The 17572-nt window shown below is 41.2% G+C and overlaps 1 protein-coding gene across 2 annotated transcripts in view; it reads right to left on the bottom strand.

Moving 5' to 3' along the window:
* Positions 1-17572, bottom strand: part of pld2 (phospholipase D2) — a 29545-nt gene that overhangs the window by 8114 nt on the left and 3859 nt on the right. For both annotated transcript variants that reach the window (XM_021318794.2, XM_036143230.1), the window contains exons 2-16: positions 14837-14994; positions 14596-14723; positions 10690-10829; positions 10445-10538; positions 8399-8464; positions 8254-8312; positions 7912-8157; positions 7665-7808; positions 7489-7572; positions 5206-5284; positions 4997-5107; positions 4700-4909; positions 4430-4577; positions 3309-3427; positions 1375-1488 (exon numbers count right to left, since the gene is read on the bottom strand). In XM_021318794.2, coding sequence (XP_021174469.2) covers positions 1375-1488; positions 3309-3427; positions 4430-4577; positions 4700-4909; positions 4997-5107; positions 5206-5284; positions 7489-7572; positions 7665-7808; positions 7912-8157; positions 8254-8312; positions 8399-8464; positions 10445-10538; positions 10690-10829; positions 14596-14723; positions 14837-14969 — 1875 coding nt within the window. In that variant the 5' untranslated portion in view covers positions 14970-14994. The remainder of the gene's footprint in view (positions 1-1374; positions 1489-3308; positions 3428-4429; positions 4578-4699; positions 4910-4996; positions 5108-5205; positions 5285-7488; positions 7573-7664; positions 7809-7911; positions 8158-8253; positions 8313-8398; positions 8465-10444; positions 10539-10689; positions 10830-14595; positions 14724-14836; positions 14995-17572) is intronic.

A 17572-nucleotide genomic window follows, 5' to 3' on the forward strand; every position in this document is an offset into this window, starting at 1 on the left:
CTGAAACCTGAATAAAGCGGCCACAATAGCAAGCAGGAAAACAACATAATGGGGCCGCGAGGGTTACAGTTACAGACCACCACCCACATCGGAATAAAAGAAAGCAAACACATAAACGGCTAATGGTTTTGGAACATATATGCCCAGTAATCAGTGTTTGAACAATTTAAAACCCAAGCAAATAACGCTGATCGTAAATAATTGTGTCCTTCCATTTAATAGGTCAGGTCTGTGCCACTCAGCATGCTTCCACGCTAATGCTATCACAATTTCTTTGGACTTCTAGCATCATTTTTTTTTTTTTACTGTTTATCAGGACACGGTCCTGTCTTCCAATCTGAACCCCAGGTTTAATGTGGCAAATAAGCAGCTTCTACTCACACTCAGTCCAGCACCATGACAGTGTTTTCTCTGGCTTTGGTGAAGAGGACAAATATGCTGGAAGTAATTTCGCTCTTACAGGCTTTGCTTTTGTTCCACCATCTGCCACAGCGTAAAAACTCTGAACACTGAATTTCTGTGCCTCAGAAGCCAGAACAGTGTCTCTTTGTTGCAAAGAGATCCATCTTATTTCCTGTGTAAATCTGATCTCGAGCCAACGTCAGGAGGGACATTCAAGCTTCAATGGCCTTCCTAGATTGTATTGTGCAGCGCCGTTTGCATCCAGTGTAACTCAGCCACACAGCCTCTGGGAGTTTCTGGTTCATGACAGGCCCATCTTTGGTACTGTCTAATCACTAATCCAATAGCAGGACAAGGATACCTGGGTTGCATTTAATGGCTATCTGGTCCATGTACGACCAACACAAGACCTGTATCCCAATTCTCGGCCCAAAAATCCAGCTTGAACGTAATGCAGCTTGAGCTTTGCAAGAACTGCCCCATTTACCTGTTCATACACATACAGAATATCTCAAGTGTAGTTATGGAGAAGAGAATATCTGGTTTCTGATCCTTAGGGTCTCATGTTTTTTTTTCCATTTTGCAGATGATATTGTTTATCATGGCTAAAAGAACAAAAACTTAAATGCAACCGGTTGACCTGACCTTCCTCTTTAGGCTCCAATCATCTGATCAGGACACATTCTGGGCAATGGCTTTTGGAGGTTTCCCACCTCCAAAAGCCATCCAACATCCCACAGGGAGTAGACCCCCTAGCAGAGCCTGAATGAACTACACCCACCGTGATGCTTTTTAAGGACAAATAACAACTGTCGTCTGAGTCCAATAATGGCAAATTTATTTGCAAGGTTCGCACATGTGACAACCTCATCTAAAGAGTGTGTGTGTGTGTGTGTGTGTGTGTGTGTGTGTGTGTGTGTGTGTGTGTGTGTGTGTGTGTGTGTGTGTGTGTGTGTGTGCGTGATCAAGTACCTGAACTTTGGCTTTCTGGGACCTAGGGATAGTGAATGGCAGCAAATCTGCTGTCGAATTAGACTTGGGGAGAAGGTAGGGGTAGAAGTTGTCCTTGTACTTGGTCTTGAAGATCTAAGAAAGAAATTACCCTTCAGTGAATGCCATCAAAATCAATGAAGCACAAACAAACAACATACTTTGACTTTATTAGATGCTCAGGAAAGTCCAGTGATAGGATGTAGTTCCCTAAAGCTTCTGTTATAGGCGCTCTCTCTTAAAGGAGCGACAAGTAAGATATTTACTGTAAAATCAACCTAAATCATTCTCATTTATCACTTGGGATGGAAGTAACATTCCCTATAAACAATCAGTCCTCTCCACCAACAATGTCTTAGACATGTTTTTCTCCATTCAAACCGAGAGGTACGGTGCGGAACTACATCGGTTCAGTGTGTAGCCCGTGTTTACTTCATGGTTCCTGAGCAAATCTTATGAGATTTCCCAGAGTTCCCAACACAGAGCGCAGCATTTGGTATTTTATCTTGGCAAAAGCAGCCTGCTAACCTAGAAGCCAGTAAGATCCAATCCAATCCAATTTATTTATATAGCACATTTAACAACAGAAAAAGTTTCCAATGTGCTCTAGATAACAAAAAAAACCCCAAAAAACTAAAAAGGACACAGAGGACCACATAACTACGCGGTGTTAAAAGCCAAAGAATAAAAGTGACTCTTAAGACGAGACTTAAAACACTCCACTGTGAATGCAGTTCGTACATGGAGGGGCAAAGCATTCCAAAGTCTGGGGCCAACTACAGAAAAGGCTCTGTCCCCTCTGGTTTTAAGCCTCATCTTAGGCACTATTAGCTGAAGATGGCCCTCAGACCTCAGAGCACGTGCCAGAGAGTAAATCTGGAGAAGGTCGGTGATGGATTGAGGAGCCATCCCATTCAAGGCTCTAAACACAAACAATAAAATCTTAAAATCAATTCTAAAACGAACAGGGAGCCAGTGCAGAGACGCAAGAATTGGTGTAATGTGCCGATGTTTTCTGGTCCCCATTAAAAGACGAGCCGCTGCGTTTTGGACTAACTGCAGACGGGAGAGAGCTCGTTGGCTAATGCCTGAATAAAGTGCATTGCAGTAGTCCAGACGGCTGGAAATAAAAGAGTGTAAAACCTGCTCAAAGAGGTTAAAAGATAAAAATGGTTTTACCTTAGATAAAAGACGGAGATGATAATAACTCGATTTTAAAAACGCTGTTTATTTGTTCGTTCAGTTTAAATTTGCTGTCTATGGTGACACCAAGGCTGGTTACTTTGGAACGCACAACATCCTTCAAAAGGTCTCAAGTCAGAGATGGCACTGCCAAACACAATCACCTCTGTCTTGCTCTCATTAAGCTTCAGAATAATTTTTTTGATAGCCAAGTGTTGATGTTACAAGGTGCATACAGTGAAATTTCGTGGATCAGACGGTGGGTTAGCCTAAGAGAAGCAGACCAGAAACAGAACAGAATACAACAGTATATACCTATCCCGTGTAAGGTAAAATTCACAACAGCAACACACCGTTTAAAAACGGCATATAAGATTGTTGTGATTGGCAAGCTGTTTTACCGATTTGAACCACAAGGTCTCAGTATTACTTCTAGCTCCTTTAAACAACTGGGATAGAAGGAATTTTGCACTCTCCATTTGTTCATAAAACTCTAAATCAGGGGTCTTCAACCCACTGCCCTGCATGTTTTAGATGCGTCTCTACTCCATCACAACTGAATCAAATGACTGGATTCCCTCCTCAGTATCCATCAACTGCAAAGGCCTGTTAATCACCCATTTATTTAGGTCAGGAATTTGGAGGCAGGGAAACACCTAAAAGACGCAGGACAGTGGGTCCTGAGGACCAGGGCTGAAGGCCTGTATAACTGATATAAGCCTTAAAAACTTTACCTTTGTGAAGTTCCAGCGCTGGATGAAGTGTCGGGCAACATCCCTGGCCGCTTTGCCGTGCATAGCTGAAGACAGGTCCCGCCAAGGCATGCGAGGAACTTTAGTGCGGTCGATGTTATCTGGAAAAAAAAAAACATCAGAACTAAGGGCAATCCTGTCATCCTCCTGCCCTCTTTGTTTTTACAGTGGAAATCTGGCCACACCCATGTTAAAATCCCTGATCTTTGTGACGTAAAAATAAAAATAGATCATGATGAATCCACCCTTAAGATGACATGTATCCTGTACAGCTCAACTAAAAAAGAAAAATCTGTTTAACAATGATCATAGCAACAGTTAAACAAGCTGAAGGAATCTCTGGCAAGTACTGGCCGCCTTTTTTTGTAAAATCTTGTGGGAGAACATCTGGGAATCAAATTACATTTTAGAGACCCAGTTATAAAACGTAAGATTAGCACTAAAACAACACTGCAAAATCATTAAAAGAAAAACATACCATACTCAAGGTGACACATGATGGTGGTACTATTATGCTCTGGGGTTGATTTTCTTAGGACTGAACTGATTGATTGATATTTGTCAAGATCAATGAAATTACAAACTGTTCCAGAAATGGTACAAACAGATGACTCAAAACCTTCAGGTTTCCACAAGAAAGCCGAAGTAGAAGAGCATTATCTGTTTTTTTTTTATTAGCACACACACAGCCACATGACACCAATGTAACAAAAGAATCAGTTTGCTTGAAGAAAACTGGGTAAGAGATGTTCTCATAATCTGATCAATTTTGAAAGTCTTGGCGAAACAGAGTTGGAAAATATCAAGTCAAGATGTGAGATGTTGACAGACTTCAAAACAAAGAAAAAAGAAATACTCTGTATAAAAGGGGTATTTTTGATTAAAAAAGTGCTTTAACAATATTCTAACCTAAGAGTGTGCTCATCTAAATCAATCAATCTGATTTTTTTTTTTTTTTTTTTTTTACATTTACTACCTGCCACACTAATGGGGGAAAAGACGTCAATTTTTTTTTTTACATCACAAAAACCTGGCATTTTAACCTTGGTGAGGTAACACATTAGAGTCACTATGCATATTACTCCAAAAGAGACTTAAAGTACCTTCAAACGGCCTGTCCAGTAGGGTCCAGTCTTTGTTGATGAAGTTGCTGTAGTCTTTCCCCAGCCAAAGCTTAGTGTTGCCAGTCAGATCAGGTTGGTCCTTTTCTGCTTGGTTACCTGCGTTTTGGCCATCACCCACACCATTGTCCTGGTAAACAGAGTCACAATTTAAGTTCTGCTGCATTTTGAGGCTAGCTTACTGAAAATACAACCTGCCGTAAACAAACGCATGACATGCCAACTAACAACGCCAGCAGGACACATCCTTACAGTTGCATCTGTGTTTGGATGCTCCGCCGTTTCCCAGTTTAACGACTCTGCCTGACCCAGGTCAGCCAGCCGATACTCTCTGTCATCCCACCTGCCAAACGCCAGGTCAAGTCCCCCTACAAACGCCACGGTTTGGTCAATGGCCACCATCTTTTCATGGTGAGCCCACAAGACCACCGCAGATGAGACGTGGTCTGGATGTCGCATCACCTGACGGATTACGGGGGATCCAGCTGTTAGTCAAGCACAACACATAGATGTAACTTTAAACCGGGGGTGGTGGGGGTGGCAACAGACCTTGATGTTTGGGTGCATGTCCATCAGAGTCCTCTTGCTGTAGTCACTATTGATACCAAGCGCCATCTCCACCTCCTTGTAAAGCAGGACACATACTTTGACTCCTTGTTCCTGCAGATTTAGAGAGAGGCAATGTGGTTTAGAAACAAAACAGCTGAGTTTACGTTAAAACCCCATAAGTCATTTTTAAAATGAAAGTGAATCCCTACTGCTTTCCGTTTAAGTATCTCGTCCAGTCTCCAGTGGTTGTCAGTGGCGGGTCTCTTTAGAAAAATTTCAGGACTGAGCCTGATGGAGATTAAGGGTCAGAAGAAAAACTCACATTGGATTCTGTTGACTTTGGAAATACATTAGTTTTCAATACAGTGCTTTGTAAAAGCTTTTTGAATTGTTCCGTTTTTTTGGCAGACGACCACCAAAAACCTCAATGAATGGTGCATATCTGCAGCCGTCATTGGGTGAGAGGCAGGGCACACCCCCAACAGGTCACCAGTCCATCACATGGGAACACAGGACACGCGACCAGATGACCACACACTCACACTTCAGGACAATTTGGATAAACAAATTTACCTTAACAGCCATGTTGAAGCTGGTGAAGATTCTCAGTCATCCAGGTCATGGTCATTCCAAAAAAGTAAAAAAAACAAAACAAAAACTGGACAACAACTGGACTTTTTTTCCGAAGTTTGAAGACGTTTCGCTTCGTATCCAGAATGCTTTCTCAATTCAAAATGTCTCGAGTAGTGTGGTGTATTAAGCTTTATAGTACAGCCCAACAAAGGCCTTGTAATGACTTAGAGGGTCCCCCCTACTAAAGCCATTACAAGGCCTTTGTTTAACTTTTTTGGAAAGCCATGTTTAAGAACAGTAGGACAAAGTCAGAGTCCCTATAGAGAACAGAGACAACATGCAAACTTCATGCAGAAAGAGCCCTGGCTGGGAACTGAGTCCAGGGCACATCTTCCTGCAAGACAACGGTTTTGGCCACTGCAGCATCGTGTAGCCCATGAGATTTCGAAAGCTTGGGGATATTGATTTATATTATGAACCACCTTTAAAACACCTCCACAACATTATCCCCTTCCTGTCTTGATGTTTGCTCTCTATCAAACCTCTGAGGACTTAACAGAGCAACAAGATTTACATGAAGATTAAAAACACAGTGCAAACGTGGTGTGTCATTAATTATCACACTCGTTCACACGATTGCTTCGTGAAAAATAACGGATGGATTGAGATTTTTAAGCTTACCAGCAAGGAATCAAAGCCAGGAAGTTTGGTTTTCTGAACTAACACATTGATTCTGAATGGATAGCAGCCGTATTACGACCAAACCTCCCTTTCAATGCCATATCCCGATATGTGTGTGTTCAGGGCATAATTAGACTGGTAAGTTTGAATCAAAGTTTGCTGGGCTGTTTAACACTGAGCTTAGCAGCCGGCTAGCGCTGGTCTAGCCAGATGAGGCTAGCAAAAAAAGTAAGAGTAAAGGAGAACCTCTATTTCCTCCACACATAGGAGATTAATTTACATCATAAATTGTCCTCACTTCTTTGAGGTCATCTGTGATATTTTATTATATAATGCAGTAATTCTAAAAGTAATGATGAATGTTTCTCAAAGCTTGTTATGCTGTTTCACACTAAGCTTTTACCAGGCTGCCAGCCCAGCCAGCCTAGCCTACTGAGGGTAGCAGACAAAGTGAAAGTAAAGGAGATCCTTTGTGAATATTCCCTGCTTCATAAATAAATTAACCGATGAGCCTTTAAATATTTCCAACATAAATGCAGGGTGGATAATAATTTGTCTGGCAGACAGCGGAGCAATGAGATGAATGTCAAATTATGAGTTTTCTCTAAGATGAAACATTTGGAGATCCTGGACCCAAAGCTGCTTTGTCCATGAACATTTCAGAATTATTTGCTGATATAAAAACTAACTTTACTGATGAAAAAAAAAGCAAGCTCAGCTTCTGAGAAGGGCTGTGGGTGGCGGCGAGAGGTCATGTAAATCCTTTGTCCATTTATGATGCTCATATGGAGCAATCCCATGGATCTTAGAGATTTTTTTCGAGATAACGAACCTTCAGAACAGGGTCTAGTTTGTCTTGGTACAGTCCATCGCTTATCTCTTTAGTACAGTCCATTTTTCAAGCACCTTACATTTCTATCTCTCACAGCATGGCAAAAAGCTGTTTGCCACGGAATGGGGACCGCATCCCACAATGCATTGCAAAATCCCGTGCCCTTTTCGAGCCCCATTGGCTTCACTGGATTTCATTTCAAAAGACGTTGAAAAGAAAACCCGTATTAATTTCTGTCCACTTTCCAACTATGCAGTATGTTGGGTTACTCCATAGTATAAAATCCCCCCCAAAAACACATTTTGTAGCTTTAAAATGATCAAATGTGCAAAAGTTGAAGCGATATGAAAGCTTTTACAAGGCACTATAAATACAGACGTTTGGGTAAATCAAAATATTTTCTTACCACCAATCCGTGATGAAAATCTCCTCCTTAGCTTGTTCAAGGGCATCAGCCAGGTCTGCAAAGTAGTCTTTCCCGTTCACATACCTTAAATGAAAGTAAATAAACCATCACAATTTTAATTATTTGAGAGCAAAGACTAGAGTTGTTTGCAGTTATGTGTGGATCAGGGACCTGACCATTTAGTAAGAGTATCTTCTCGTGGTGGAGCGAATCCTCCAAAGCGGCTCACTTTTAGGAAGTCACACAAGTGAGCCAGCCGGTCAATTTCATGGCTCCACCACTGACTTTGTCTGTAGCTGATACACTTGATTACTAAGCTCCTGGTAAAAAAAAAAAAAAAAAAAAAAAACATCCATGGAGTATAGTAAAACCAGCAAAAATACAGTAAAATCTGGGCGTAATAAAGAAGCAAAGCAGGCATACCGTGTGTAGTTCTCAATGCAAACTCCATACTCTGTCCCTGTATGAGCATTGCCCACTTTTACGGCAAACTCCGGGTCATAAAGCAGCACAAAGTCGATTTCTGAGTCGTCTCGGCTCATGTACAAGAGGAAGGAGTCTTTGACCACTAGCCAGCGGTGCGACCAGCGAAAACAGACCCGATGGTGACCGATGCAATTCAGACCCAGAACCCGATGACCGCCAGACCTTTTCATGATCGGCCCCTCCCTGGGACAAACCCACACAAACATCACAATAAGCCTTTCCCATTCAGTCATCTCCCTATCAGTCTTTATTTCATTCACACATATTTTCTTTTCTTACAGGCCTTTGGGTCCCAGATCATTGACAAAAGAGAGGGCACTGACAGAGAGGAACTCAAGCTGAGAAAGACAAAGGGAATTCAATCATGCAGTGTGACTGTAGCATCCACCGGACACATCAAAATAAAGTTATTTTAGGAATTTACCATGCTGTGGATAGATCTGCAGAATGCATTCTCCAGCAGCCCATTCAGGTACTCCTCAAGGTATTTCTGCATCAAAAAAGTAGTTAAAAAGTAAGTTACTAAAATCACTCAGAGCATAACAGGTTCTTTTTCCAATAATAAGATAGAAACTTGCACGTTTAGGTGTTTAGGTTTAAGAACTATAGTACCTTGTAATATGTAGCCGAATTGCCTATACATTTTGTTACAACCACAAACCTCAATATAATTTACCAAGAGTTCACGTGTTAAACCTACAAAAAGCAGCACGTAATTCCAAGTAGAAAGTAGAGGAATCAAGCATTTCCTTTTTTGGATCCAGACCCCTTTTTTTCTGGTATGCATAAACAAAAGCACACACAACTAGCTTTCTTCATAATTTACCTAATCTGTGAAATATAAATGTATATTATATGGCTTGATGGGTTGAGTAGTCGTCTGGCAATCAGAAGGTTGTGGGTTTGATTCCAGCCACCCCTTGCCACATGTCAATGTGCCACTGGGCAAGGCACTTAAACCCAAATTGCCTAGCGAGCTGCGTCTCGGTGTATGGGGAGTGTTAGCCTAGTGGTTAGAGCAACACGCTTGCACTCAGAGAAGGATGCAAGTACCCGGTTCAATCCCCAGCGCCTGCACTCAGGGTCCCTGAGCAAGACCCTTAACCCCAGAACGCTTCCTGGGCGCCGCACATGGCAGCCCACTGCTCCCCAAGGGTGATGGGTTAAAAGCAGAGAAAAAATGTCGTTGTGATGTATGTTTCAATGACAATAAAGATGATATTACTATTACTGTATAGATTCAGCCTGCGTGTAATCCAATCTCATCAAAAATCCAGATGTTATGTGAAGGCCTCAGAGGTTTGTAAAAGAACATTATTGAAACGACATCACCAAGATCAAGAAACACAGCAGACAAGTAGGTAATAGTGAAGAGCAGGGGTGGGTCATGAGACAAAAGAAAAAGAGGATCCAGAAGAGCACTGTTTAATCCATCACCAAAAAATAGACCGAGTTTGGCACATCTGCAACCATAATTAGATAATACAGTTCACTTCAACTAACAGTAATAGTATGAGCAGCATCAATTGAGGAGCTGCAGAGATCCACAGCTCATGTTGAACGAGTTTGGTTTCTGTTCCCGGGACATTCACCGCATGTCTTTTTCCTCTCTCTCTGGCCTAAAATATTATTAATATACAGAGCATCAGTTAATGCCACTTGAAATATATTTTCCTTCCAGATATTGTGATATTGCACACTCTGACTTTGCAACAATGATAATAATTCAATATATCACACAACTCTACCCTCCTCAAAGGGTGGGAAGATGAAAGCAACAGAAAGTTGTGCGATACATAAACATCAGAGAGTAGGTGCACTGGTTAGATGAGAACAATGTTAAACGTTTTGACCTACGTGTTAAATGCTATGTCTGGAGTGGAGGAAACCAACACCCTGAATACCCCATACCCACGAGTAAAAATGGTGCCGTTAGCATAATGGTGCGGATAAGCTGTGGCAATCAGCAGAAATGCCCTTCAGTAGATGCACGGGGCCAGTAGAGGCATACTTCCCAAGACTCACAGCTGAAATTGTATTATTGACACAGGGGGCTGAATACAAAGGCATGTCACACATTTCAGATTTTTTTATTTAAATAATTAAAAAGCATGAATAATTTAATTTCACAGTAATGCACTACTGAGTCATGCTGTTTTTTTTTTTTTTAAATAGCAATAAAATTGTGGTTGATTTAACCACAAAAGAATATTTAGAAGGGGTTTATAAGGCCATTTTTGAAGAGTCATGTAGGTTTTTCAGCTCTAGATAAAATGTATTTAGAAGGAAAAAGGGCAAAAATGCCTTGCAGACAGACCCCTAACCTACAAAATCCTTAGAAAAAAAAAAACACTGAGTTTGTGGTTATAACATGACAAAAGGTTTGAAAAAATTTAAAGAAAATTAGAATTATGAATCTTTTTGCAAAGTGCTGCAGTTAAATCAAAACGCCTTTGAAAATCTTGGATACCATTTTGCTTGAGGTTCTTCTGGTGCGATCTGTTCCGTGTAGGCTGGGCATTTCCTCTGATGTCATCATCAGCTGCTGCCTGTCCTTTGCGAACCTTTGGAAAGAAAACTAATTTGAATATTCAAAGTAATCTTTGCTTGAGAGGTCTGACATCAAAAACCTCAAATCAGCACATCACTCATATTTCAAACGCCCGTCCCCATTAGAGGGTGATTTGCATGCCAGACATCAGCAGAGATACAGACCTTCGAGGCAGATAGTGAAGCATCATCTTGTGTTTGTAAAGGTCCCGGTGAAGCTCCTGAAAGTGCTTGTACTTCCGCTTCACTACCCAGTGGAAGTGTCCATGAGTTAACCGCACTGTGTACAAGGTTCCCACACGCACCTGGAGCCACATTATTCAGATTATGTAAATTAGAATAATGGGTCATAAAATGACAAACATTACATGCTAAATAAACAACAAAAAAGAACACTGAATATTAAATGACTTCCAGCTCAACATTCATAAACACACTTTTGTATCAGTATACATTGATGTTAAGCCGTTTAGCATTTCTGATCTGCATTTTCAAATGAGTTTAAACTTTAAACTGGGTTTTACTCCATTCAAAATGTAAACAAGAGGCAAATGTGAAATGCATAAATTTCTTGTAGTAAAATCATTTGCACTTGTTCAACCACACCCTCCGCCTAGGCTCACGTCTTTTGGAGCTTAAGAAGGAAAGCAGAGGACATCGATACCAAGATGTTAGAAAAATATCGAAAGCTTTTATAGTCATTCAATTAAAACTAAATCCGACCTGAGCTACAAAACCAGGACTGAAATCAGATTTTTAGAAAGGGCACCCTCTTTCAATTGCAGGGTTTTACTAATTGAAACTGATGAAAGGATCAAGTCTTTGCCATGTCCTCAAACACAGCAGATTCCATGGTTTCTTAATCACTAATGTGGAAAAGCTGTGTATAGAATAACTAAGTACGCCCTAGCTGCATCCACAGGTTACAGCCTGTTTATACACAATCAGATTTGATATTTTGGCACAACCAGGTGGGATTACCTGTATAAAAACCAAGGTTCAGGCTGTTTGCAGCACTGGAGCATACATTTGTGTCCAAACAACACCAGCATAGAAGAGAAACAGCAATGACCCCAGAGAAACAATTCCAGCTGCCATTTGTGATGGGTTTTAGGTGTTTGGCCCACATGCAGAACACAAACAGGAGGCAAGAGCAGTTTCAAGATGTTTATTTCAGGCACAGAGATACACTGAGAATAAGGTTCACAGACTGAGCGGCCGACAGTGATCGGGACGCCGGGATCGAAACACTGTGGGAGAAAAAGAACAGGTTAAGCAAGGCAGATGTGGGAATCTAACCGTAAGGTGGGTGCGCTTACCGCCGGGCACAGGTAACCTAGCCAGGGGGAGTGGCGCAGAAGAACGGGTTCAGTGGAACTCTTCTCTAGGTGGAACTAGGTGACTGAGTGACAGGTGAGCCGGCAGGTGGAACAGAGGCGGGGAGTCCTGAGCAGCACCACAGCGGGAAGCAGGGAGCAGAGAACAGCCGAAGGAACCAGGGCGAATCCAGGGAAGGGAACTCTTGTCCGGCTTGATAATACCAAGGGGGCTTGAGGGGAATGCCAGAGCAAAATCTGGGCGAAGTGGATCCAGGAACTTGACATGAAGCTTCAGCACTCGAAAGAGCGTCTGGCGAATAATCCAGAGCATAAGGCGATCTGTGAGAAAACAGGAGACACGAGTAGCGCTGGAACAAGAAACTGTCGAGAGACAGTGGCCACGAAAGTGTACCACAACGGTTTAACACTCTGGCGTCCTTCAGCTGACTGCAACCCAATTTTAAGCTCCAGGCCGGAGCTGCCGAACGAGTCGCAGGTGCACACCACGCCCACCTGTCAACTACGGTCACCTGTGAGAGGGAAAGAGAAGAGAGCATGCAGTGCTGACAGGAAACTGTACAGCACAGACCCCTCAACGGTCGGCACCCGGCGGCCCCGAGGAGGATGTGGAGGGCTGAGAGGCCGCTCGAGAGAACTGGCTTGATCTGGTAGATGTGGAAGGTGGGGTGAACTCGAGAGTAAGGGGGCAGACGGAGACGTACGGCGGAGGGATTGATGATCCTTTCTATTTCATATGGTCCAGTGAAACGGGGGGCTAATTTCTTCGCAGAGGAAGACCTTCTGACCGGGGTGGTATTGCGGAGCTGGGGTCCTTTGTTGGTCAGCGAATCTTCTGTTCTGCTCTGCGGTTTGTTGGAGGGTAGTGATGGTGGTGTCCCATGTCTGACGGCAACGGAGGATGTACTGGTGGATAGAGGTGACCGGGATTTGAAGCTCATCAGAGGGCAGAAGTGAAGGCTGATAACCGAGGGAGATCTCAAATGGCAAGTGACCAGTGGCTGAGGAGACGTGTGAATGCAGACCGTACTCTACCCAAGACAGATACTTATTCCAGTCGGTGGGTGAAGAGGAGGTGAGGCATCTAAGTGTGGTTATGAGTTGTTGGTTCATACGTTCTGTTTGTCCGTTGGTTTGTGGGTGGTATCCGGAGGTGAGGGTGTAACGGGCGCCGAGAGCAGGACAGAGGTGCCTCCAGACTTGGGAAACAAGACCCAGTCAGAGAGGATGTCTATGGGTATACCATGAAGTCTGAAAACATGTTTAATGAGAAGTTGGGTGGTCAGGAAGGCGTTGGAAAGTCTTCTGAGGGCGACGAGGTGGCATGACTACCCTGCATAATCCTGACACCATTATACATTCATCTGTCCACCATATTTCCATTCATCCATCCATCCAAATAATGTAATTTTTAAAAAGTACCACAAAATATATTAGTTTTTTTTTTCCTTTTCATTACTTTGGCTGGTGATCTGACAATTCAAAAGCAAAAAGCCAGTTTCAACAAACGGAAGATGAATACCAATGAGAAAAACCAAAGAAAAACCTGAAAAAGTGGTGGAGATGCTTACTTGACAACCAGATAACTTGGTACAAACACATTAGTGGGTCATAAAATAAGGGTAGTGGCAGGATGGGAAGATGTGGTTTTACATGAAGTCCGACCTTACAGGCTTTACATACTCAGACCATTTTGACCAAGTTTTGTAACATGAGAGAAAATTTGATCTTTTCCATTATATAAATTTCATGCACAATAGCAAGCCATTCTCCAATGGTAGCTTGTTCTACTTTCAGCCATTTTTCGTGTGAAAGCTGATTTTGGTGCACCAGTCAGCATTTGAGTCAAAATCATCGGACAGATGTGGTCCCATTTACTGTGAAATTAACAAGAATATAAAAAGTGCGGTTATTAAACGATGAATACTTCGTATTGTACCTGATATTATCAATTGCAGTGTTTACCCTACCACTCAACAAGGGGGACACCGCGCCCTGCCAACAAAATTTAGACACCCCTGCTTTCGAGCAAATGAGCCGAAGATAAACTACCCTGTATACCAAATCTTTTTGATACAAATCTGTCCAGTAGCCAAAGCTTTGTTAAATTAAGTTAATAAATGGGACAATGATCTAAAACACAGCCACAAATCCACAACATAATGGTGCAAAACGTGAAAAACACACTGCAGTAGGCCAGTGAAGTTCCAACACCTTAACCTGACTCAAGGTAGTGTAATGGGACCATAAAATAACTACGCAAAACTAAGGTTTACAAACTTCTATAAGCTTCTATAAACTGAAGCAATGATGTACATTTCCTATGCAGTAATGTGAGAAACTGTCATTCCCCTCCTAGTTATTGGTGCAACAGGTAGTTCATCTAGATAATGAAATATGCAAACGTATTCAGGTTTTTTTTTTGTTTTTTTTTCTTTTGAATTTTGGATAAATCTTTCCTTAATGTGGAATCTATTGTGTGCTTTTGTATATTTCAGGGTCATTTTAAAAATTTTACATGAAGAAAAGACATGTTTTGACATGTTAAATCCTAAAATTTCAAGAATGTGTCCCTTTATTTCATCATGTTTTCACCACCTTGTGCCATGTGCATTCTTTCACTTAAACCCTATATTTGTTCCTGCATCATTCCTCAGAGCATTTTATCAGGTGCAGAGAAAAACAAAGGAAAATGGTTTCTCCGATATGACAAAAAGAACATTAGGAGATGTACCTTTGAGCGAGTGGTGTGTTTCTCAGTGTTGTCCACCTTGCATGTGATAGGAGTACCCGGTATGAAGTAAGATACACCAGCTTCCTTCATTTCAGGCAGATGATGAACTACTGTGAAAGCACAGCCGTCTGGAATATAGATAAGTAGAAAATTGTTACTGAAAGTGTTCTCCTCTAGCAAAAAGCCTACCTCAGCAGGCAGCTAATGTATTAGGTCTTATTTCAGAAAAATTGTTCCCTACCACGGTTTTTCATGAGACTGTCTAATTCATCTGGACTGAGATCATTGATGTCATGCGAGAAGCGCCTCCTGCTGAGGTGCGGTACGGCTGAACTCCCAACCGCTGGCTCGATCACTTCCTCTGGACTGGCCATCGTAGAAACTCCCAGCTCCCCTACCCTATGAAAAAATACATTGTCCATTAAAATGAGTTATCACAGATTAAAACAAAGGCTGAAACAAGATCAGACTCTTTCAGTTGGTTCAATCTTGAAGGGTTTGATTTTAAAAGTGACAGCTTCCGCTATTAAAAGCGGCAGATTTATGTTTTATCTGCATTGGTAAAAAGACTATATCAGTTTTAACCAAAACTTGAAAAACAACCATCATCTTCGACTAGTTATTTGTAGCAGAACTGATATGATCTGAAAGACCCGGCGTTCCTGGTAGAGTATAAACAATTGTTGTAAAGCTGTGCAGAAAGTAGACATGTGGTTTTCCAGCCATATGAATAGAGTAACACAATGCTGCCCTTCCCCAACCTGTTGTCAAGCATCACCTGTAAGCAGTCTGAAAAGTGTAGAAGTGAATTTTGATAATCATAATAATAATAAATCTTGTTTTTAATGAGAAATAAAATGTTTCCCGTAGGAATAACTTTGTTTTGCCAAGTATTACTAGAAAACGAATCTGATCTACACAGCTTGATCCTGAAATACAAACTTTACAAAAGTTCCTCCATTTTCAAGATAATACAAATCTGATGTATCTGACAGACATCATCTTTATTATCATCATTATCTTCATAATTGATCGCATTTCAACCACTGTTATTAATGTTCCCACCATTGGTTATATGTTACAGTTTATACCTATTTCACATTAGTATTATACAAAATTTAATAATTACAATTCTAATTAGATGAATGTTACTGTTATTACTGTTACTATTCCAAACATTTGAATAGGTTTTATTTTTGTTTTCCCTATTATTATTATTTCTTGTGTACAGTTTATTACTCACCAACAACAAACTTTGAAGCAAAATGACCAACACTGGTGTAAATGTTTCAATTACTGTTTGCCATGCCCAGTGATCCAGCCACTTTATGCAATACTAACATTCAACCTATATTTCTGGACACTAAAAAGAGGCAGCCGTGTTTCGGAAAGAAGCACATCCCATCGCTTTTATTACGGTAAGGAATAATTGTGATTTTCTGGCTGTAAATAAAAAATGATTTGATCGCAAAAGAAATTAGAACATGCTGTACAATCTTTGTTTGAAATGTTTATGTGACCACAGTGGTATTGTGAAACTGGGCTTTTGTGTCCATGTTTTTCCCATTGGGGAATGGCAAACAGGCCTATGCCTTGTAAAAAAAAAAAAAAAAAGAAAAAAAAGAAAAACACACAACCTGAAAATAAATTCCTCTTTACCTTAACTTGGTTGCATAATGTCACACTGAAAAAAAAAAGGTTTGCAGTTCTCCAACCTTGTGCTTTAAATTTCCTTTTTACCTCATTTAAAAAAATCATCTTCAATAGCTTTTCAATGATCGTATCATAAACTCGTTTGTCACAATGTCCAGTTGTGTTATTTGTCTAAATTATTGCTCTGACTCAACATATGGGTAACTTGGAACAGGTAGCTGTTTTCTTGTAGCCATTTCCTGACTTGTGACGATCATCAGACATCTGGATTCTTTGAATAACATGCTCTCTTGTCTTTCCCATTTTGAGGAGTTTCCAAGAGAATTGGACCACTGTGCTGTGTCACATTCAAACCCCTCTGGCACAAGTAGTCATATTTGACCAAAATCGACTAAATAAAATCAAAAACAATTAAATTTAACCAGTTTTCAGGCTGATATTTTGCTACTGCCATGATGTCAATGAAAAAATAAAAATAAATAAAATTAATTCCATTCTCAAGAACTCTGAAGTCCACAGGCTGGTTCTCCCTTATAGGGAACAATCCGACCCCTGCCACAAGATTTCCAAGCGCTCAAACTATTAACACTTACTGCCGCCAGGCAAGATGTAACACGGCCGAGTGACACAGTGTCAGTATCTGAAAAGATTGATAATTAATCTGACAGAGCAAATAAGGTCACAATGTGAATCTAATCACAGAGGAAAGAGACGAGCAGCAATTACACAGAAAACAAAACAAGCTATATCATGACCACCAAAAACAGCCGACATCACATCAAGATCAAAAAGACGCAACAAAAACAAACCGTAACTACCGACGGATCAACAATACGACATCTGAGACATGTAGGACACAGCTACCAGTAAGATGATAAGGGTGTGTATGGGGCCTGTTGTGTGGTGTGTGGGTAGATGTCTTTGAATGGCTGTTTCCTGGGAAACAGGGAAACAGGAAAGGAGGGTGCGTGTGTGTATCAGAGACAGTAAGAGGTACTGAGAATTGTGGTTGAAATATTGCAGAGCCACATTTACTGTACATCCAAGCACTTATCCAGGAAACGTGCCATTATGTCACGTTTTTTCCATCTTAAATGCGGCTAAACATTTCACGCAGCCGAAAACAAGCCCAGGAGGCTGGACTGGAGACAGGAAATGACTCTGGGAACACCATCTGCGATTGTGCAAAACCGATTTAGGGATCTGAAGAGCTGTAACATGAGCAAAAGATCAGATTTTTTTTCTTTTTTATAAAAAAAGAAAAAAAAAAAAAGCACTTCCACTTGTGGTGTAAGATAATCACAAGCCCGTCATGTTACACTGT

Source organism: Fundulus heteroclitus, chromosome 11 (genome assembly GCF_011125445.2).
Source record: "Fundulus heteroclitus isolate FHET01 chromosome 11, MU-UCD_Fhet_4.1, whole genome shotgun sequence".
Classification (NCBI taxonomy): Eukaryota; Metazoa; Chordata; class Actinopteri; order Cyprinodontiformes; family Fundulidae; genus Fundulus; species Fundulus heteroclitus.